General features: G+C 37.5%; 2 protein-coding genes across 3 annotated transcripts; both read right to left on the bottom strand.

The window, feature by feature from the left end:
* Positions 1 to 327: 327 nt before the first annotated feature.
* Positions 328 to 15061, bottom strand: slc31a1 (solute carrier family 31 member 1). 2 transcript variants are annotated; one of them, XM_052093189.1, is made up of 5 exons: positions 7978 to 8353; positions 5113 to 5246; positions 4752 to 4824; positions 3549 to 3717; positions 328 to 2083 (listed from the first exon to the last, which is right to left on the bottom strand). In XM_052093189.1, the coding sequence occupies exons 2-5, from the start codon at positions 5227 to 5229 to the stop codon at positions 1882 to 1884; spliced, it is 561 nt and encodes a 186-aa protein (XP_051949149.1). In that variant the 5' UTR covers positions 5230 to 5246; positions 7978 to 8353; the 3' UTR covers positions 328 to 1881. The 2 variants fall into 2 exon arrangements, with proteins under 2 accessions (XP_051949149.1, XP_051949142.1); XM_052093182.1 differs by lacking the exon at positions 7978 to 8353 and adding an exon at positions 14893 to 15061 and having other exon boundaries at positions 329 to 2083.
* A 3532-nt stretch (positions 15062 to 18593) lies between these two features.
* Positions 18594 to 23432, bottom strand: atp6v1g1 (ATPase H+ transporting V1 subunit G1). The gene is made up of 3 exons (XM_052093210.1): positions 23241 to 23432; positions 22290 to 22390; positions 18594 to 19326 (listed from the first exon to the last, which is right to left on the bottom strand). The coding sequence occupies exons 1-3, from the start codon at positions 23320 to 23322 to the stop codon at positions 19153 to 19155; spliced, it is 357 nt and encodes a 118-aa protein (XP_051949170.1). The 5' UTR covers positions 23323 to 23432; the 3' UTR covers positions 18594 to 19152.
* Positions 23433 to 23738: the final 306 nt, after the last annotated feature.

Genomic DNA, 23738 nt, shown 5'->3' with positions numbered 1-23738 from the left:
TTGATTCAAAAGAACCAGCTTATAAGAGTCATTCATTGGGGAATCGCACTACACCGGTTGCGTTTTAGATTCAAAAGAACCAGCTTATAAGAGTCATTCATTTGGGAATCGCACTACAATGGTTGCGCTGTATGATTGGCACTATAGATTCAGTAGCGGTGTTGCAGTGTGCTAAATGTTTGCACAGAAAACACTACAAAAGCATTTTAACTTAATGTTGCACATTCAAGAACCGTTAGCGAAATCTTAAAAAAAAAAAAAAATGGAACCGGTTCTTGGTGTTCAACCCTAGTGATATATAGGTTGGTTGATTAATGACAGAACAGATAGTCACAACAATTATACTTCAAATCATACAATATTTATTTGCCATTTACTTTAAACGATTGCAGTAATGTTTACAATACAACAGACATGACTGAACTGTAAACAGACTAAGAAATGTTAACACTACCGCAACACTGGAAATAAGGTTAAATTCTTCTACACATGGCCTTGACCCACTTTATTGTTAGCCAAATTGTGAAACCTGTTTACAAAAAAAAAAAAACAGACCACTCAAACACCGTTTGCTACTATATTGTTTAAAACAATCCCAGATTTAATATGCCAAAGCCCTGTGATGGAGAATATTATGGATCCTAAAATCCAGTGCCACGAATTGTAATTGATGACTGGTACAAACACATAACTACATTTTCTTCTGAAATTATAAAAACAGCTTTTAATTAAAACAGGTCTATCAAAATTATTACAGAAAATTAATTTCACTAAGCAAAAAAGAACAGGCATTCTTGGGCACTTAAATTGAAGTTAATTGGGTCCAGTATGACAAAGGCACACTCCTTTACAATTAAAGAGAGTAAATATCAAAAACCATAATGATCACATTATGGGACCCAGGGACTATCAGGGTAGTGGCCATAATATTTGTAATAGCTCATGATTTACTCAATTTCATGCCTTTTATGCGATACAACACAATCATTTAAAAGATATTAGAAAAATAAAAGGATCTACAGATTGCCAAATAAAAAAAAAAATGTTTTGATATCAAATACATTGTCGTTATGTAGTAGTGTGTTAAAAATATAAATTATAAAAAGAAATCTTGACGGTGACACTGACATCAGATATAATTTATTTTGCAACAATCCCCCCAGATATTTACTTTAAAGCACTCCAACGGAGCAAAGTTTGACTTCAACTCTGCCAACACAGAGTTGCAGAAAACCACTCTTTCCCTGTGCAAACATCACATGACAACAGGAGTCAACATTTCAATCAAGTGTCGAAACAATGGTCACTCATTAACGGTTGTTTCTTTGTTTCCCCCAGCAGCTCAAATAAAGAAACACTTGGTAAAGTATAGTCAGCCGTAGCATCCCAACCCAACCTTGAATAAAATCACCAGTGCTTTTATACTGGCTCTACCAGATCTAGTTTGGCTTTTAGAGTCTACAGTTGGCCTCTTGGGTGTCTGTGTGTTTTCCCTCATTTAAGGCAAAGGGGTTAGTAAGGCTCTATCGTACAACCCAGAAGCACCTTAATGTGAAGTGGACGTCAGACACCATTACATTAAACAAAGTGACTTGTGACCGTGGAGGTAGACAGTTAGGCTATGTACACCTATTTCAACATTATAGAGGAAATTACATGCTACTGTCAAAGTGACCGAAATGGTGACGGGACTTTATTTAGTATTAAACGAAGAGGATCAAAATAGAGCCAAGTTTTAAAATGAGTGGATTTTCACTATTTTCCAAAATGAATTATATGATTCATACATTGCTCTATTTACATAGAGTTGTTGTGATGTAGGTTTTGATTGGTTTTTGAGGATATATAGTGGGATGATCAGCCGTGGGGTTTGTAGAGAGGTTAATGACAGTGTTCAGTAATATCCACCACCACTGCCTTCTTCCAGCTGAATAAGAAGTAGCCGACCCCTGCGCCTGCTGCCACAGCGATGCACAGGTAACCATTGTAAGTCATGAACACCAGCATGAGGAAGTAACTGACCACCACTTGGATGATGTGCAGAACTGTCTGAAGCATGTGAGCGACACTCACCATTCGCTGGCTAGAGTACAGAAAAGAAAAAGGATTTATTACAGGATTAAAGAAAGTCAGGTCATCAGTGTGAAGAAAAACACAGAAAACTAGTTTACTACCCAAATGGTCAACTTTGTGGTAATGACTACATACATGTTTTGATTACATCAGTGTAAACAGGATTAAGGGTGATTCATGATTACCTGTTATTCTCTGACCTCATTATTTAAACATCAGTGATTGAAGAACAATGCTACTCTAAGCTATAGGTAGACTGATATTTTGGTTTTACCAATTAATCGTGTGGCGACAGTTGCTTTTTGGAACTATCGGTTATCTGGAAAAATCTGCTGATAGATGCCAATATTTTTTTTTTTAGCATTTTGTCACTTCAAAATAAGAGTCCCCAGTGTGTTTCTGGCTTGTTTATACTTAAAAGTCCTGTGTTATGCACCAAATCTTTCTTTTTTCTTCTTTTTTCAGTTTATTACTGGGATTTTGGTTGAACAAAAAACTGCATCTGGGATTTGTCATTTTTAATCTTTAACTTTGCCTGTCCTAGAAAAGACATAATCATTTTTTTTTTTACATTCTATAAGTCGATTAAAAAAAAATACTGGCCGATTAATTGATCGGCCTTTCCCACCAACTTTGTTATCAGTATCGCCAAAATCCACTGTCGGTGGACTTCTACTATAAACAGCAGTATTGTCACTGAACTGAGTGTAGGTACTCTGACATAGAGGTGGACCGATATATCGGTTTTACAGATTAATCTGTGCTGACAGTTGCTTTATTGAACTATCGGTTATCTGCAAAAATTGATATAGATAGTTGATGATATTTTGTTGTTGTTTATTCAGCTGTGGCCGGTGCTGGAGGATTCTACAGCAAGAATCGCTTAGTTGTATAGTATAACAACGACCTCTAAAGATCTAAATCTTTAATCATTGAAAATGATCATCCATATTTCAATGCATATTTAGTTATTTTGATTAGATAATTAGGTATCTAAATTTAAGCAACTACATGAAAAGACAAATGCGACTATATGGATATGTGGCCCGTTAGCATATACATATTGCCTCCAACATCATATCCCTCATTAAACCACATCTGGTAATTTAAATTTAAATTTTATATATATATATATATACATACACAGTAGCTCACAAAAGTGAGTACACCCCTCACATTTTTGTAAATATTTGATTATATCTTTTCATGTGACAACACTGAAGAAATGACACTTTGCTACAATGTAAAGTAGTGAGTGTACAGCTTGTATAACAGTGTAAATTTGCTGTCCCCTCAAAATAACTCAACACACAGCCATTAATGTCTAAACCGCTGGCAACAAAAGTGAGTACACCCCTTAATGAAAATGTCCAAATTGGGCCCAAAGTGTCAATATTTTGTGTGGCCACCATTATTTTCCATTACTGCTAAAAGAGTGCCTTAAAAACAAATTATACTTTAGAATATTCACTGACCCAACTGTTTTGTGGGTCTCCATGAGGATGGTGCCATCTGCTCCTGGGACAGGCATGGAGTTGTAACGCACGTTCACCTGATTCCTTCTCAACAGGACCTCACGACCGATCTTAAGCCCCTCGTAGAACACAGCCAGCAGGAACACACCGATGCATGCGCCTGCCATCTCTAGAGTCAAGAACGAAAAGATGTATAGTTCACCCAAACAATTGTCTTATGACAGTGCTGCCAAGAATGCCACCCTTCTCAAACTACTGTTCAGAACTCACACGGAGCTGAATAAAATGTCAGAATATGTTAATCGTGTAAACAAAAAATGTGCGTTAAACATTGTAAAGTAAAAAAAGCTTTAACCTGTTCATTTCGACAGTTTTATATTGTCACGTCTTTATCATAAACAAAATCGAAAACAATTTCATCAACAAACATTTTCGCAGAGAATGCAGCAAATGCAATGATCTCAATGAGGATGTTGCGTCTGAGAACGGAGAGGGTAACCGCAAGAGATTGCACTTTTTCAGCAGTCAGGTTTTTAGAAACTATGTGTACAAATATAACAATTGATTTTAGGTTGTTGATTATACAGAAACAATACATTTGGCATTTATTGCAAAATATTCAGATAAGTACAAATATACAAGTAGTTTAAGGGTGAAGGGAGACTCCATTACGTCATTCAGTATCAAAAATCTCCACATTCACATTCTTCTTTTGTTTTTGGCAATTCGCATTCTTCGTGCATATCACATGAGGAGATTGTGGAGCTTTATAGTAAAAAAACAGGACTACAATATTGATCTGTTTCTCACCCACAGTTATCGTATTTCTTCAGAAGACATAGATTAAACCACTGGAGTCATATAGATTACTTTTATGCTGCCTTTATGGGCTTTTTTGAGCTTCAAAATTCTGGCCACCATTCACTTGCATTGAAATGACCTACAAAGCTAAAATATTCTATTGAAATCTTTGTGTTCTTCTAAAGAAAGAAAGTCATACATATCTGGGATAGCATAAGGGTGAGTAAATGTGAGAGAATTGTCATTTTTTTGGGTGGACAATTACTTAAAGATGTATGACAATTTGTATGACAATTAATCATCAGCCAAATTTCATAACCGTGGCCGCCCAAATAACAGCATATCCAAAATACCACCATGTCAACAATAGTGAAAGATAAGCAAACCACAGAGAGCTCTTACCTCCTGGTGTGTTGATGACAAGTCCAGCAAATAGCAGCTCAACATTTTTGTAGCCAAAGTAGAAAGTCATTTGCTGAAAGCATCAACAAATTAGTTTTCAACCAAAATTTTTCCAAAGTAAATAAAACAAGAATACATTAGATGACTACGTTTTTTGCTTAAATGGATTTAGAACTAGTAAATCTCTAAATAGGTAGTTGACATGTTCTGCATTGTGACATACACCATTTAAACAACATTAATTATTTTATAATAATTATTATGCATGCGTTTTTATCTCTATATTAATTGCAAGACTTCATGTAATATTTGTCTTTAAAAAAAAATTATCTATGGTATCAAAACCCAAAAACTGTCTCACCATCATCATATCTCCATGGCCTGTGTCGGGGTGCACATGGTCTCCATGAGAGTCTGTGATTGGAGGTGACATGGTCATGTCATTATGGTGATTGTGGGATGCATGTGACATATTCATCTTACTTCACAGGGGTACTGAGGTAAAGAACGAAGAAAACAAATTCATAAACCTTGTGATTAAAAGGTTATGCTTCCATTTGTCATCCCAAAATATCTCAAGAGACATCTCACACATTTTTAGAGTCCCTAAATGAGTTGAATAATGCAATGTATATGCTAATGTATTTGTTATCTTTTGAAATGACATTCATGCATTTTTTAAGTGTAACTTATGTGTCCAAATACTGTTTGGATTCACTGTATGCAGCATATAAAGTGAAGCCCCTGACATTCTGAATATTTAGTATATAAGAAAGACCTTCTCTAATCGAATGCCCCGACAACCCCAGGCTTTTCTCTTCAAGAACATTGCCCAGCTAATCTGATATCAACCTCTGTAAAACAATTATTTCCCCAATTTGAGAAGCAGATTTGCTTTGCAAAAGGTTTAGGACAGCCTGGAGGATAAAGTACACATCAGAAATGGCTGTACGTGACATGCAGGCACTAATAAAACAATCCATATGGACATAATGAACCTGATTGTCAGAGTGACATGCATAAATTTGTACTATTAGTCACCATGTTTATTTATGCCTTCCAAGCAGACATTGCATATAATTGCTCTCTTTTCACACACACAGAATGAAACACAGCCGAACGAGAGTATACTTTTTGACCGCGAATGTATAGGAATGCGTTTGACGCATGCGCACTAAAAATGCTTTGTGACACTCTTTTAGTATGGTCAATGGCCAGCGCATGTACAGATGACATGCACAAACAAGGACCGTGTACATTGGTCAAGAAAATCTAGGCAGCGCGCGGTCAAGCCACGTGGTTGTACAGACGACACAATTTGCGTCACACGTGCACAGAGCAATCTGCAACGCGGACCCCCGAAGTATACTTTGGCCTTTGCTTAAGATTTTCTGATCTCTACCTGCATGGTAAAGCGATCCCTATCAATAAAGTACTAATAACTTCTATGGTTTTACCATTTTTTGGGGTCATGGTACCACTGAATTACCATATTTTCTGTCTTGTTTATTTTTTGTTTTCTTCCAGAGTGAGGAAAAGTGCTGGAAATATGACTTTGGACCCCACTCACCCAGCCAACTACCTTTTTGAACTGTTGCCTTCTGGCCAACACTACAGAGCTCTGAGCACCAGAACCGCCAGGCACAGGAACAGTTTTGTCCCTCAGGCCATCCACCTCATGAACAGTTCAAATTGCCCCATTAAGCAATAATTATGTGCAATACAGCTTAGTCTATTTATATTTATCTCTTATTCTGTTGCACTGTATGTATATAACAGATTTGTATTTGTACATACATATAAACATATATATGTGTCTTGTCAGGCACTTCTCACGCATCTTACAGTCTAGCTGATCCCACTAAAGCTCAATTGTTAAGATCCGTGACACTTTTCTTTGCCAACTCTAACCTTTTCTTTTAGTTTTTCTGTTTCAAAAGTGTCTTTTTCTTTGTAATTCTTCCCATAAGGCTGCACCCCTGAGTCTTCTCTTTACTGTTGTACATGAAACTGGTGTTGAGCGGGTAGAATTCAATGAAGCTGTCAGCTGAGGACATGTGAGGCGTCTATTTCTCAAACTAGAGACTCTGATGTATTTATCCTCTTGTGTAGTTTTACATGTGGCCTTCTGTCCTTGTTAGAGCCAGTTGTCCTTTGTCTTTGAAGACTGTAGTGTACACCTTTGTGTGAAATCTTCAGTTTTTTGGCAATTTCAAGCACTGTATAACCTTTATTCATCAAAACAATGATTGACTGATGATTTTCTAGAGAAAGCAGTTTCTTTTTTGCCATTTTTGACCTCAAGACATGCCAGTCTATTGCATACTGTGGCAACTCAAAAACAAAAACACAGACAATGATAAGCATCATTTAATGAACCAAATTGATTTCATGGTTTCATGACTTTCTAGTACCAAATTAGCAATTTAGCATGATTACTCAAGGATAAGATGTTGGAGTGATGGCTGCTGGAAATGGGGCTTCTCTAGATTTGATCAAAAATTACTTTTTTCAAATAGTAATGGTGCTGTTTTTTTACATCAGTAATGTCCGGACTATAATTTGTGATCAGCTGAATGACACTTTGGTGAATTAAAGTACCAATTTCCTTCCGACACAGCAAAATCTGCACATTATTCCAAATAATATATATATATTGTCTTATTGTGTATTTCTATATATACACACTTACATTTTCTATTCGCATTTTACTTTTATTAATTTGTTTTATTATTATCTCTGTATTTTTGTTGCATTGTTTGTGCACTGGAACCTTTGATCACCAAGACAATTTCCTTGTACATGTAAGCATACTTGCCAATAAATAGCATAGTGCAGGAACATGGTAATCATTCTGTACAATGGTACTGACCTGTTTCATGTGACATAACTGTATGACTGTGCCACCATTTTTGTAACCAAAATTACATACTTTCAGTGTGCAGCACTGTAGGCAAAAGCCAGCTACATTTTTGTTTCTATTTATAAATCTTGAAAAAAGTGATACTGCTGATTACATTCCAGAGCCAAAATATAATTTTTCTTTCTATCTTTCAGCTTCATTTCGCCAAATATGAAGGACGAGGCTACCTTGCTAAATGCATTCATCTGGTACAAATAATAAAACTGGCAACTGAAACCCATTCACAACAACAATGAAACAAAAAATTATAAAAGCAAAACTAAAATTTCCCCATAAATAATGCTTCGTTTCAGGTTAACTCACCCATGCAAAATCCGTCACCTCACTCAGATGGTTTCATTCCTGGTTGGCATCCAAAATGTAAAAGTAATTCTTATCAATTCTACCTTTGTCTGCGCAGTATATCTTTTATCATACAGGGTCAATGAGTGTATGGAAGTGTAGTATAGATCTAGATAGAGATCTAGATGAGAATATAACGCATGGCTGGTTGTACAGATCTGACTTCTCATGTGACTTCTCTTCTGCCTTTCATTTCTCCCTTCTTGCCAATAATCCAATCACAAGGCTTTAGTCACACTCACAGTAAGACCTGCTGCATTAAAACCTTCAACGCATTAAAAGACTAGTGCCAGTGAAAAGTTTAGAAGCAAATACTACTTTATTATTATTGTTTTCCACACTGTAGAATAATGGTAAATTCATCAAAACTATCCAAGTATGGGAATAAAGTGTGACCAAAACAAATCAAAGCATCTTTTCAGGCATGTTAAGCCTATCTTTATGATCATTTAGATTTCTTTTGCATTTTGCGGTCTCATTACTGTATTACATTTAATTAAAATAATTGAGCCTGACACTGTGTTACTTTTTTAAAATAAAAATCAACCTAAATTCAGTGCAGCGATCACTAACATGTTGTCTAGTTTACAATATTATTATATAGGGTTGTATAAAAACATTTAATACATTATTAAATCCCAAGTTCGATCTTTTACCCTCCACTACAATGAGTGGAAATCACTCGCATTAGCAACCAAGTTTCGCGCTGTGACTAAAAATGTATATATTTGGCAACTAGCTGGTAAATGTTAACATTTCACTCAGCAGTAATTGTGTATTATTGTGGTGGAGTATTCAGTATCGAGATCTTTTCACAGCGTGTTGAGCGTAAAAGTTGTTCTGTGTAATGTGTGTCCAAAGAAGAGATCCACGCGACCCATTTGTCATTGAATAATGTCTCTTTTAACATAGGACAGATGAGACCATTCAAGTCCTCTCTCTCGTTAACATGCGCTCATTTAAAGACTCTGTTTACAGAAATGCCGTCTTTCTTAAAGAGACAGTGCAGGTTTTTAACACGTGTTTAACAAATCAATGTAAATACCTGTAAATAGTACAAATTATGTTATTAAACAATAAACATGTAACAAAATAAAATATATATTAATATAAAAAAAATATTTAAAAAATTATCATATTTATTGATTGAATACACAGATGTTCATTTTTAAAAGCTAAAATGTGACCAGAATTATGAAAAACGAATAAAATTGAATTAGGCAAATTAGTATTTCGTAATATAACTAGTTAGAAGATCCCCTGTATTAAGCAACAGCATAAGCTGGGAAAAAATGTCTTTCATATGCAAGCAAAAGGGACATTATAACTGAAAGATATAATATAAGATAAAGATATATAAATAGCAGAAATGGCATTTTACAGAAAGACGCGTGTTTGAAGTAGCAAACTTAATTATACTTTGAGGAACAGATGACAAAATATCAGTCAATGTGCGTGTCTGATTCGCCGTGTTTAGAGGTTTATTGCATGGTGCATGCTATCTTGCAGAACACATCCATATCATGATTTCTCACTATTTCTTCCCTGTCAGTCACCTGGGAACAATTTCCAGGAATTGTGTCATCTATGGCCACCTACACACTACAACGTTTAGGGTGTGACAACCGCATTTACCCTAAACTTTGTAGTGGGTACGTGGCTATAGACAACACAATTCTTGCAAATTTAAATGCGTGAGTGTATCCCCTGAATATTCATTCCATGTACGTGTACAGAATACTGTCCCACACCTGTGAAAAAGACACATTAATGCCACCAGCTTAACCTGTTTTGTATTTGCTATTTTTGAGCAAAGAGATTGCGCACCACAGATATATTATCATCCGGCAATGTTTCGTTAGCTGCCTTTAACGGAATCAAGGTGTTTTATTCAAACGCTTCTAAGCACGCTCTTGCTGGACTGTAATCAAATAGTCTCTGCTGTAATGTACCGGTTATCCCAATACCGAGACCACAGGGCTAATTAGAAAACAAATATAGAGGAGTGACAGACTGGAATATATGAACGAGAGAAGACACACACTTACAACTGTAAGTGTGATTTGCACCAGGAGAAGACAGACACATCTCACACTAGTCAAGATGTAGAAAAAGATATAGCTTGACCGTTTCCATTGCAATGTAGTAACTTAGCTATGTAGTAACTTAGTAACTAAGTCTATCTACGGTATGTAGACATTGTAAAGTGACTGGTGATGTCTATTCATGATTACATTTCAGCCATTTTTGGCTGAAACAGATTTTGTAAATTATTATTGATCTTTAAGATGTTCGAGCCTCATGATCCTCAGTCATAAAACAGGAAAGCAAGCAATTAAACCTGGATGGGGCAACGTGCCTTTGGTGGTGGAGGCGCGGTTAAACGCCAGCGTGATCAGGAGATGTGAATGTAAGGATCATCACCTGGCAATGATTGTTTCTAACAGCTGTTTGCAATTGCAGTGAGAGTGAAGACAGGCTTTTAAGAGCAAGGCAGAAGCCAGTGAGGGGTAGAGAGAGCTGCACAGAGCAGAGTATTCCAGAGTGCAATTTGTATTGTGCTGAAAAGCATTAATTTGAGTATATATAAGCCTAAAATAAATAAAGCCCTTTTGAGTTGGATCTCGCCATCTCCCGCTTCCTCCCTTGTTACGAAACCTAAGAACTTTGTTACAGTGGTGCTGAAACCCGGGAATTAAGGAAGAACGTCGCCATGGATCCCTCACCTCTGGAGGACGTGGCCAAGACCCTCGCCAGCATCCACTAGATGCAACATTAGGCCCACCTCGAGCAGGAACAGCAATTCTTTGCACTCGTCCAGGCCAAAGCAGGTGACCGGCAGATGTTCCAGAGCTTGCTGCACCAGGAGGGTGCTGCCCCTGCGACCCCGTGACCGCCCCACCCTAGGTTTCGCCGGTCGAGATGGGCCCCCTCAATGATCCAGAGACCTTTATGGAGCTCGTTGTGTGGACGCAGGAGCATGCGGATGGCCGAGCACCCAGTGGGCGGTCCGATTGATTCCACTGCTGTCCAGGGAAGCCCAGCTCATGGTGCAGCAGTTACCAGCAGAGAACCTCTTGGTGTATGCCGAATTGAGAAAAGCCATCTTGCAACAGTTCGGCCAGACATCAGAGCAGTAGCACCAACACTTCCACTCTATGAACATTGGCGGGCACGGCTGCCCGTTCGCCTTCACCCAACAGCTCCTGGATGCCTGCCGGAAGTGTTTGCTGGCTGAGCAATGCGACGTCGTAGTGGTCATCGATCTGGTGGTACTGGAGCAGTTCATAACTTAACTTTCGAGAGGGATGGCAGAGTGGATCCACTACCACCATCCAGCGTCACTCCAAACGGCCATCCAGCTGGCAGAGGACCACATGGTGGCTTTTCGGGAGCGTATTCCTCCCCCTGTTTTCCGTCCTGTGGAGGAGCCCCTCCCATACCGGCTCCTCGACTTCAGGGATTGAACTAACTGCTGGTTTCCCCTGCCCCTCTCCGTTCTCACTCCCAGGGTGGTGAAAACTGAACTGTCTAATGGCCTGTTTCTATTGGCCGGGTATTCACAGGAATGTTCGCAGATGGTGTGTGGCATGCTGTGAATGTCAGCTGGTGAATCCGCCGACCACCCCATGAGTACGTTTGCGCCAGCTTCCTTTGATCGAAGTCTCGTTTGAAAGGATTGGTATGGACCTTGTCAGGCCATTAGAACAGACCACACTCGGGCATTGCTTTGTGTTGGTTCTGGTGAACTACGCAACGCGATATCCAGAAGCAGTGCATTTAGGCAACATCTCAGCATGTAGTGTTGCGGAGGCACTCTTCAGAATAATTTCTCAAGTGGGGATTCCGAAAGAAATCCTCGCTGATCAAAGGCACTACTTTACCCCAGCTGTATGAATTATTAGGTATTAAATCGATTTGGACAAGCATGTACCACCCGCAAACGGACGGCTTGATCAAACGGTTTAATAAATCCCTAAAAGGAGATCTGGGTAGCTCAGCGAGTAAAGATGCAGACTAACACCCCTGGAGTCGCAAGTTCGAATCCAGGGTGTGCCAAATTACTCCAGCCAAGTCTCATAAGCAACCAAATTTGACCGGTTGCTAGGGAGGGTAGATTCACATCGGGTAACCTCCTCGTGGTCGCTATAATGTGGTTCTCGCTCTCGGTGGGGCACGTGGTGTGTTGTACATGGATGCCGCGGAGAATAGCGTGAAGCCTTCTCACACGATATGTCTCCGCAGTAACGTGCTCAACATGCCACGTGATAAGATGCGCAGATTGATGGTCTCAGACGGTTCAGACAGTCACTAAAAAAACTGGTGTGCGCTTACCAAGATTACTACGGTAACCTTACGGAAGAACAGACAGACGCACGTTGTGCATATTCATTCATTTGGGCTGCAAATCTTTACATATTGACAAAATATGATACATTATATTTGGATTATGCAATGTTTTGTACATTTTGTAATAGATTATTTTATAACAGCCAATAATAATAAATAGACGATACACTGGAACAATAAGATGCAATGCAGCAGCCAAAGACATTTGTCAGACATTTTATTATATATGACTAACATTGACTAAAAGCCTCTGACATATTTAAATCACTATAGCCTATACTGTGCATCATTAAAAACGTTCAGCAAGCTGATTTCTCCTTACAAAGCCACAATAATAATTCTTGTTTCTCTGACAGTGAACTTAATATAGATTGTGAAAATGACCGAAGTTATGGCCTTGTGTCACCAGCACATATTTCTAGTACATAATGCACAGTCAGCCTGAAGGAAGACATTTTAAATTACATAATCAGGAAGAGGATTTAAAACAAGCTCTACAAAAAATGCCGTGACACAATGGGGTACTGTTGCTCTTGACTTGCTAGTGCACTTTCTTACAGAGACATATCAATGCACTTTAACACTATTAAGCATTTCTTAGAGAGGTAAAACCCAAGATAAACTACACCTAGTAGTTGTGTGACATCAGTACAGCCTGAAATTAACTTTCATTGTATGGCCAGTTCAGAGAAAAATATGTCACAGGACTTCATGCAACTACGGAGTTGGGTTTCAATAACTGGTTTTCCAGTTTAGCAAAACAATCAACCTAAAAATAAACATGCACGATGAATCCGGGGACCCTCCTTTCCACACCAACTTCCTTTTAACAGAAAAATGTTTTGTTGTATACAGGAAAAAGTCAGAGAATGTGATCAAAGGTATCTTTTCCTTGTGGTCTAACTTTGCAGCTCTCAACTAATATTTTGCCAAATTTTTCACACAATTCAAGCAAAGTTTTCAGATAAATTCTTACAGGAAAATTTTTTATAATTGACAATAATGTTAAAAGGAATCATGAAAAATTAACTTTCTACACTGTTAAAATCATTTAACAAACCCCAAATGTTCGTACTTTGAGATATTTTCCAGAATGTCCAAGCTGCTATTTATTTATTTTCTCCAATGAGATTTGAGAGCTATGGAGGAAGGGACATTTTTCAGTAAATAATGACAAAAATGTCAGTCTGTTCTTCACACAAAGCTAATTTTTCAAAGCAAACAGATTTAAAATACTTGCAGTGGTGCACTAGTAAAGGCTAGTGGATGTCGAAGAGCCCTATACAATCCATTTTATTTCTATCCAAATTCCGTTCATTTTTTTCCCAATTTCCGTGTTTTCCGTTGTAGTTTTTCGGAATTCCATCCAAAGTTTAAATTAAATTTATCATAAAAAGAAAAATAATAATCTAATTTTATTTAAATGTATTTGAATTTTCTATTATATTCAGATGCAATGTGTTGGATGTGTAAACCCTGACATTAAGTGTTATAATGTTGTGGAGCTGGTTCATTCTCTTACGACTGAGTTTCAAAAATGTATGTATATGCAGGGCTGCGCGGTGTTAGCCAATCATAACAGCGGGTTGTAGTTTTAGGGAGGCGCTTAGGCCAAAACCGAGTGTTTCAGACAGATGGTTAAAAACAGGGTGGACAATGATCATTTATTACTAAATTATGACTGTTTTAATGCTAAATACTTTACTAACATTATCAGTGGACCTCAGGAAAGATCATAAAACTATATATATAAATCCTTTTTAAAAAAGAGCATTTTATGACCCTTTAATAAATTAATTTGATCCCAAATATGTCAAATTCCCTTACATTCCACATTTATTAGTTAATTCTGTTTTATGATTGGATTTAGCAATTCCGTCCGTGATTTCCACATTGCGGAATATCATAGGGCCCTAGATTTGAATGGACTACTTTTTATTTTGTTGCTTTTTTTTTCTGAGCTTGACATCCACTTTCATTGCAATGAAAAGAGCAGCTAGGATATTCTTCAAAACATCTTTTTTGTTCCACGGAAGACATTAAACCATACAGGTCTGGAACAACATTTGGTTGAGAATATGATGACAAAATCTTTTCATTGAAATTTTGGGCTTTAAATTATGTTTGATGGCACTCTAGATAAAACTAAAGTGTGAGTTTATCAAAGGATCTCAACACATTTAATTGAGCTTCAGAATAGTAGGTTAATATCAAACTCAATTAATTCTGATTCAAATAATCATGATTGACCTGCATTACCAGCAAGAATTCCTAACTATTTAAACATATTAAACAGTGTATATGACCGATGGGAATTTCTGATACATAACTGAATCTCAGGACAATTCCAATTGCCTCTTGAACTTATTTACAACACGCAATCATCTGCTGATGCACATCATAATGTTAGTGAAGTCGCTATTTTATTTTTTGCTATGTACTTATGTATTTAACAGAGGTCACGTAAGAGTTTTTACAGGGGGGAAATATTTTTAACATCAGCTGCTAGAAGACATTTTAACTCACCCTTAAAACACGCAGGGAGTAGTCCACAAATTCGCTTAGTTTCTTTGAAATGAACTGCGGACCATCAGTTTTTTGAGAAGATAAATTTCATCAGATCTTTGCACTGTGATCACTATGGAACGCGAACGGGGCCAATAAATCACTGACCAGCAGCGAGATGCTCCGTTCAGTCGTGTGACGTCACGAATAAGATGTGAAGTCAACTGCAAACCTCAAATACAATTCACAATAAAAGTCCCGTCCTCTCAGAGGGAACGCATCAAGGAGGTACTCGGTTGATCATTTAAAATTAATAATAAATAAATATACGCACAAAATGTTTCTGACAATGTCTTAATATGATTAGTTAGTTGTTATTCCGGGTTCGATACAAGCTGAGCTCAATCAACAGCATTTGGAGCATAAAGTCACAATGCAGCACAAAAAATAATTTCGACACGTCAAGGTTTGTTTTAAAACAGAATTAAAAGTGATGGGGGGGGAGTTCATTAACACTGTTTGTAAGTGCCATACTGCAATCACGATTTTAGGCGGGACGACTTTAAATAATCTTTGTGGAAAATTACAATATGCATCAAAAGCTGTTAACTGAGCCTAACTTGTATTAAACCCGGAATCATCTTTTAAAATCGTTACAAAATACAGAATTAAAGCCTCATTGCATTTGTAATACGATCGAATAATCATAATAAATTATTTATTAATAATAAATTAAGGAAATAGAATAACTTCTCAATCAGCATTCTCCACCAATCCTTCATATACATCAACCAAGAAAGAGGTAATATTTGTGAGTTTGTCCATTATATTCAATATTTATAAATAATATAATAGAAAACAAATAGACAATAAATATAAAGACAACTTTTAGAAAGACTATTTTGAAAGACTTCCGTCGCTTTTTGTGGCATATTCACTTTGAGGTCTCGCGTGGTATGACGCAATTAATGAGCACTTTCCGTTGCCACATGGCAAGTTGTTCAAGATGTTAGTGAAGGTTTTGATGTTTCACATGTATTTTCAGACACTTTATTTAAAGCAACAAATTCAAAACAAATCTATACAAATAAGTTTTGGGTTTTTTGGGCTACAACCTGAAACGCAATCTCTCTCTCTCTCTCTCTCAACACAAATATTATTTGAATCAAGCAAAATATGATATAAAAAAGCCTACTAACAAAATTAATTATGCATGTGTAAATGAGTTTTCTTGTTGGCAAAGTCACCATCACATATCTGAAATGAGAAGAGTGCCAGGTTGTCCGGTCTATCCTGAGACATTTCGGCTCTCAGGTAGTTTTAGAAAGTCTTAACTGTCTAACTGTTATTTACACAGGGTGCAAAATTAACTTAAAATTAGGGCTGGTGGGTGCTGTGACAGGTTTCCAGATTCCAGGTATATTTTGGTTACAATTTCCATTTCACTTAAATATAAAATAAATTATGTCTCAGCTCATGCTGTTAATTATGAAGGGACCTTCTGGGTAAAATTTTTAGGAACAAATTGAAAATATTACTTTTACAAATAACATTTTGTCAGTTTTTCATCAAGCATCTGCTAATAATGTCACTTAACACCTGGTAAATATTTCCCTTTTATTTTCTCACCAAAATCAATTATTTTCTAGCATTTGGTGAATGCCAGGTGTTGATTTTGGACATGAATATCAAACAAATATTCACCTAAGTAGCTACAAATTAACAGAGTACGCAAATGACATCATGATGTGTACTCAGTTTGGACTGCACACCGCTGATGAACCAGGTGGGAGACAAGCCAGTTTATAGGGGAGCTCCCCATTTTTACAGGTGGAAAAGTCTTGTGATATTTTATTCCAACCAATATGTTATTACTATATATATATATATATATATATATATGCAACCCCAATTCCAAAAGAGTATCCTGTTGAAGAGTAAGACATCCCTTGAAAAGATGGTGCTGGATGGCAGTATATGCTGCTCCAAAATAATTTATACATCTGTCTGCCTTCATGGTGTTCTCACAGATGTGCGAGTTACCCATGCCATGGTCACTGACGCACCCCTGACCTTTTTGGCCTGATGCTAATAACAGCTTGGATGGTCCTTTTCCTCTTTTTCCTGGAGAACACAACAGCTGTGTATTACATTTTTTTATATATGGACTCTTATCAAATATCTTATCAAACATCTTCTGACCAAAATACACAGTTCCACTGTTCTACTTGCCATCGAAGATGAGAAAGAGCCCAGAGAAGTCGGCAGCACTTCTGGACAGTGTTGATGTAGGGCTTCTGCTTTGCATAGTAAAGTCTTAACTTACATCTGTGGATGCAGCGGCGGGTGGTGTTGACTAACAAAGATTTACTAAAGTTATCCCAAACCCATGTTCATGATATCCATTACAGATGAATTATGTTTTTTAAGAGAGTGACGTCTGAGTGATCAGAGATCAAGCACATTCATTAATGGTTTTCGTTTTGCCCTTTACGCACCAAAATTTTACCAGATTCCTTGAATCTTTTAACTATATTGCACACTGTAGAGGGTGAAATGCCCAAAATCCTGCCAATTTGTCTTTGGGGAACATTGTTTTCAAAGTCCTGGATTAATTGCTGAAGCATCTGTTGGCAAATTGACAAGTCTCATTTGATCCTTGCTCTTGAAGGTCTTGGCTGTTTTTGGTGGCTCCTTTATATACTTTGACATAATTGCCTGACCTGTTAAACATCTCCTGTATCACATCGCCTTGTTATTTCAACTCGTCAAATTGTTGTTAAGTCTTAAATTGTCCCGGTCTCAACATTTTTGGTGTGTTACAATCATCAGCTTTAAACTTACTGTACATTTAAAAAAAAAATAAAAAAATCACAAGGTAAAACATATTACATGTAGTTGTGCTGCATTCAATATAGCAAAGGGTGAATATAATTTACAAATCACTCTTTTTTGCTTATATTAGTACTTTTCATACTGTCCCAACTTTTTCAGAATTGGGGTTGGGTGTGTGTGTGTATATATATATATTTAAAAAAAAATACAAATGATCATATAACAGAATATTGTCGGTATATTGTCCATTACCATTGTTGGCATTGTTTATTCTTCTTAAAATTGTTGGTACTGTTGTTATAATAAATACTTGTTACTTGTGGTAACGCCACCATGATACAACATTTGTAAACAATCCGTGAGCAAAGTAACAATGAAGTTCAATGTATTAATTACTAAATGGGGAACTGGGGTGGGATTAAATAAGTTGTCTTCTTCCCACTCCCTTTCAGGCAGATTTCGATCGTCATAGTTTACTACTGTATGACTTAATATTTGTTTGCCTTGTGTGCCATTGCCTGAAATAAATAAATGAAAAAAAAAAAAAAAAGAATATCAATGAAGCCTTTCTGTGGGGCCCCCTCCAGTGAAGGCCCGTTAGTCAGGTCCATTCGCCGGTGAATAAGTCCCCGTGAAACAAAAAAGCCAAAGCAGGTCTAATTTTAGATTTTGAAATACACTGTGATGGCAGAAACCATTATAGCTCATTTGTGGCACATAGCATTGGTCATCTCCAATTAAAATAGTAATGAAAACCTATAAACAACTAGCTCTCTGATATAAGCGTTAAGCAGAAGTAGTTAAGTCAAATATATCCACTAATTGACCAGCACTGTCCAGAGAGACTGGTCTAAAGATTTCTAATTGAAAATAAATGGTGCAATTGATTAACGAGTACAACAATACATTTATTACTTTTTTTCTTCAGCATGTTCAACTAGAGCGATGCCACCTACATATACAGAACAAGAGCACAGGAAGGAATTGTGGAGCAAATTTAATAACTATCACTACATTAAGATGCCAATTATGTCTTCTTGGTCACAAAAAATTATATATTGTATGCATCGATTAGATAAAACAATAACATCTGATTACTTATAAATTAACAACATGTAGTAGCATCAAGATATAGATACTCACACAAACACATGGTCTCACTCACAAAGAAAGAATCTCACTCTGATAAACTCAATACAACAGTAAACGAAGATCGCAGAGACAAAGACTTTTACTGGACCATAACAATGCAGAAAACTGTTAAAATGTACATACACCATTAATTAACGGTCAGAGGATGGTATCATATGCTGCATGTATATGCTGGAGTCCAGCCATTTATCATCAGGTATTAAGATTGTAGCGTGTTATGTCCAGTGGCAGTCTTTGTCTCAGTGCTTTGTGGGCATTTAGGGATTGTAATGGATGTGCCGACTGGACATGTGTTTATCCAGCAACACGGTAGTTGGCGTGGATCTCTGGCTTAATGTCGCACACCATCTTAAGGAGGTTGGCAAGCACAGCCTCCTTGTTCTGTTGATAACTGTTCTGGATGCAGCTCATCTTATCTATGGTCTCCTTGTCCACCTCAACGGCAGAGTTTCCATGGGATCCTAGGGCCTAATGGACAATACAATTTCAATTAGCTTTACAGGATAGCATATTTTCTCTTATCATCAGTTGATCCAGAACTTAGACTAATGCTAATGTATGAGTTCATTTCTTCCTATTACAGAATGGTGTTCAGGCTTTCATGTGGGCACACACCCCTAGGGCTTAATGATGGAAATTCATGGGGTTTATGAGACTGTTAAAGAAATGTCAATGCAAAATTAAAGTGAAAATGCATCATTTTTTAAATGTATATTATGATCCTATAGCTCAAGTGCATTCGATCCATACTTCCTACCAAATGTTCAGTTTCAGGCTGCAGATGATGTTTGGAACACTCAACATGTTTGGCAGACATGGGACAATGGTGATCAGTACATAGATTCAGAATTTATAATGTATACATTTATTTTAACATGGTTGGCAGTGATTGGATGATGCTGGACATTACTTTGAATCAGAATGAATTATGCTAATTTCTGATGTAATGTCTGTAACATCTCAAATACATGAATAATTAAAACTCCTGGAAATAAACTATTTGATGACTTTTTATGGCTTGGTATTATTTAAAATTCACAACTTAGTCCCGCTGTTCACATACAGTATGTGGACATGAATTTTTAGAAAAACCATTTGGTCTAGAATTTTTTTATTAGGTAAGGTTTATTACTTGCAACATCCCATTTCATCAGTTGCCGAGTGCTAAATTGGTAACATTTCAGTCTCAGATCACGCCCTGGTGTTTTTTAGAGCTGTTGCCAAATATGGAGAAAAGGAAATCAAATAGTTGGTGCTTTAATGCATCCCTTTTGCAAAATCCTGAATTCTAACAAATGTTAAACGCTGAAATCTGTGTCTATTTGGAGACCAACTGGTCCTCCATATCCTCTGTGGGTGTGGCTTGGGAGGCACTTAAGCCGGTTCTTAGGGGTCGGATCATACAGTACGCCTCAATTACCAAAAAAATCAAATTCCAAGAACTCGTGGAATTGTAATGGAATATTAAAAGTGCTGAGGGAGTGCTGAAGCACCGAATGTCATCTGATGGCCTCAGAGAACCCAATTGAAATACAGATATGATATGAGGTGGGCTTCATTACATTTATCTATGATTGGGTTAATGTTATTAAAATGAATTGTATCCCAAAATTCAACTACCTGCTACAATCTCTCCCCCTCTCTTATTTCAAGCAATTTGATAGCATAGCGAAGTCCTTTTCATTTGGAATGGTAAACGTCCCAAACTACATTTCAATAAGCCAATTGACAAAGGTGGGCTAGGCCTACACAAGATTTTGTTTTATTATTATGCATTCGGTCTCAGACATTTGGCTCATTGGTCGCTTCCACCTGAAAGAGCCCCTCCCTGGTTTTGTATTGAACAGGAATTTCTTGCCCCCATTTCGCCATTGCAAAGCCTTTCTATCAAACCAATCGGCGAAGTTAAATAACACCCTGTTATCTCGCATTTGCACGTGGTATGGACAAAAGTGTCCAGAATGTTTTCAGACATTTATTTAAAATGATGCTTCGAGCATATGGCTGAACCCTAAATTATGTATCAACAAGTCCCCTTTCTGCTGGACAGAGTGGATTGAGAGGGAAATGAATACACTCTGTGACCTATAGAGACCTATGAGAGTAGAGTGTTGAGATCCTTTGAAAATTTGGTTCAACATTTTGAAATTCCCAGGTCTCAATTCTTCAGGTATTTACAGCTGCGCCACCTGCTCTGTACTATTTTTGGGAGTAGCATACACCCCCCTAAAGTGGCAGATACTCTGGGAGTGGTGATTACTGCTTTTGGAAAAGTCATGAGGCATCAGTGTATTACTCCCTGCTAATTCAGAGTCCGAGGGATGGAGCTTCAACTTCTATCAAGAGATTAATATGGGAGAAAGATTTAAACTTGGCATTGGAGGAGGGAGTGTGGGCTAGGATTCTAAAAAACTTCAAATCTGCATCTAGAGATGCAAGGGTGCGCCTTATGCAATTGAAGATTTTACATAGATTCGATTGGGCCCCCTCTAGATTCCTTAGGCTTGGTATTAAAGGCACGCCAATCAGAAAATGGAGACACAACCCATGTTTTTGGTGGTGTGTTAAGATCCAAGAATTTTGGTTGAGGGTTCAGAGTTTTTTGTGTGAAGTATTGGGCACTCAAATTTAATTTTGCCCCAGACTCTATATTTTAGGCGATGGGGCGGTCATTAATATAGGGGATGAAAGCATAAAAAACTGGATTCTGGCCAGTGTTAAGATCAGCAGACAGGTTATTCTTGGGGGATGGAAGTCAGCCGGAGCACCCTCATTTCAAGAGAGGTGCACAGAGATGGACAGGTAGCGGTACTTGAGGAGATGTCATGTAGAAAGCAGGGCAACTTAGATTTGTTTAATAAAAAATGGGGCTGCTATTTTGACTTTTTGGAGGGCTCTCAGGGAGGGGCAGTGGACAGAGATGTGCAATTTTATACGTGTGTGTGAATATTTATATATATATATATATATATATATATTTATTATTCTCTTTTTTTTTGTATGTAACTCAAGTTGTGACCACAGGGATATTTTTTGAGGGTCAGGGTGGGATTGAGAGGGGGGAAAGGGAATAATGGGGCTTAGAGTTGATTCTATGAATATATTATTTGCTTTTCTGTTTCAAATGTTTGAATCAAGAAATAAAGTGTTAATCTGGAAAAAAAACATTTCTTGCTATAAATGACTGAGTGAGTTTAAAACAATCTAAATTGAAAGACTTTAATTGTCTCATATAAAATGTAATAAATAGTAGAGGTTCTGAAACGATCATAAAAAGACATCATTAAACCACCAATAACCAGGCACTCGTAACCATAAAAAAATATTTTCCTTAAAGCACTGAACCAAAATGGTTTTGCCTAATAAGCTGTAGACTCAAAGTACACATTTGGATAAACAATTATCCTTGAATCCACACAAATAAATCTCACCGCAGCCTCTTTAGTCTTAAACTCCTTCTCCCTTTGCAGGCGGTACTGTTCGATCTCGGCCTGCGCCTCCTCCTTGGCCTGCTTTAGACGCCGATTCTTCCCTATTAAAAAAAAAAGAGGCACAAAATGCTCATTATTGAAATACAACTTTAATAGTAACAAAATATATATGCGTAGGATTTCCCTTGTGTAGAAAACTGAACATTTACAAATTAATATATTTCTTTCCAAGGGAATTTCTTGCATATAGGAAATGAGAAGTAAACTGGCAGCAGAAAATCTTCTAAACAGGAACTGTGTGAATGCACAGTGAGTCAATGTCACGGTGACAATTCACCATTTGAGATATTGAATACAGTCAGGATTTCCTTCACTATTAGGAACGAGAAGCAAAACCAAAGCCTGAATTGAACACAACTATTCAATTATTTAAAGACAAGGACAAGAGTTAAATTATAACAGGTATATCATTGTATAAACGTGCACAATTCCTCACCTAAGTGCATGTTTATATGTAACACCTTATTTTAAATGTTAAAAATCATTAGAAATGTCAACATTGTAAATGGGCCTTAAGAAATATTACAGTTCGACGTTTTTCAAAATATTCAGTAAAATTATTAATCATAGTCAGGGCCGTAGGGGTGAAAGGTGGTAATGATTCTAGGGGCCAACGGGTCCAGTTGGGCCCCACAACAAATTCTAAACTGCATTTTTTAATAGGAAAGGGGCCTGAAGCAATATACAGCCAGGGGCCCCAGAATACCCAGCTACGGCCCTGATCATAGCAGTTGGCCAACCTGTCATCCACTGACAAAGAAGCAAAAAGCAAATGTAGAGAAGCCTCATCGTTCAAATCTAAGTATAGTGGAAATATTATGATCAAGAGGAAGTTAGCGCGTGCTAGCTGAGCTCCAGTCTGAAGCGATGACAAGGAAAAACAACACTTACGTTTACGGGCTTCTGCGACCTTCTCTGCCGCTCGTTTCTCGGCTTGCAGCAGCTGCTGGATGCCCTGAGACTGGCTCGCCATGCTTGAATACAGGTGTATGTGAAACACTGCGGAGGATGCTGGTGTTTTCTGTGTGTATCTTCCGCAGTGGAGAAGGTCGACTGAGCAAGCGTCAGCTGACTGAGCGTCACGATGTGATGACGACGATGGAGCGCTGACGAAAATCACGTGACTGCACGAGATCGGTGTCGTGACATAAATACATGCAACAGATAGGGGGCGTAATAGTAACACAGCTCCCTGTATACTGGATGTACATAGTGAAGATGGGAATGCCCGGATGGATATGTATAGCCCAAGATTAAGCACTTGTGTTAGTGTTAAAATAAAAAAGGGGTATTAAAAAAGCTATGGAGTCTGGCTGGTGTAGTTCTTTCCATGAATGGTGGCTGGTAGGAAAATTATTGCCCTGATCGCATTTTAAGCTCTTTCTCCCA

This window comes from Xyrauchen texanus, chromosome 3 (assembly GCF_025860055.1).
Source record: "Xyrauchen texanus isolate HMW12.3.18 chromosome 3, RBS_HiC_50CHRs, whole genome shotgun sequence".
Lineage (NCBI taxonomy): Eukaryota > Metazoa > Chordata > Actinopteri > Cypriniformes > Catostomidae > Xyrauchen > Xyrauchen texanus.
Note: the sequence above shows the minus strand (reverse complement) of the source record. Positions and strands in the feature narration are given on the sequence as shown.

Coding starts and splice junctions, on each gene's coding strand:
- slc31a1 (XM_052093182.1), bottom strand. CDS start 5,229: ATGAATATGTCACATGCATCCCACAATCACCATAATGACATGACCATG. Junction 3,718..4,751: donor TGTCATCAACACACCAGGAG/GTAAGAGCTCTC, acceptor TCTTGACTCTAG/AGATGGCAGGCGCATGCATC. Junction 2,084..3,548: donor GAGACCCACAAAACAGTTGG/GTCAGTGAATAT, acceptor TCTGTACTCTAG/CCAGCGAATGGTGAGTGTCG.
- atp6v1g1 (XM_052093210.1), bottom strand. CDS start 23,322: ATGGCGAGCCAGTCTCAGGGCATCCAGCAGCTGCTGCAAGCCGAGAAA. Junction 22,391..23,240: donor GGTCGCAGAAGCCCGTAAAC/GTAAGTGTTGTT, acceptor TTTTTTTAATAG/GGAAGAATCGGCGTCTAAAG. Junction 19,327..22,289: donor TTAAGACTAAAGAGGCTGCG/GTGAGATTTATT, acceptor ATTGTCCATTAG/GCCCTAGGATCCCATGGAAA.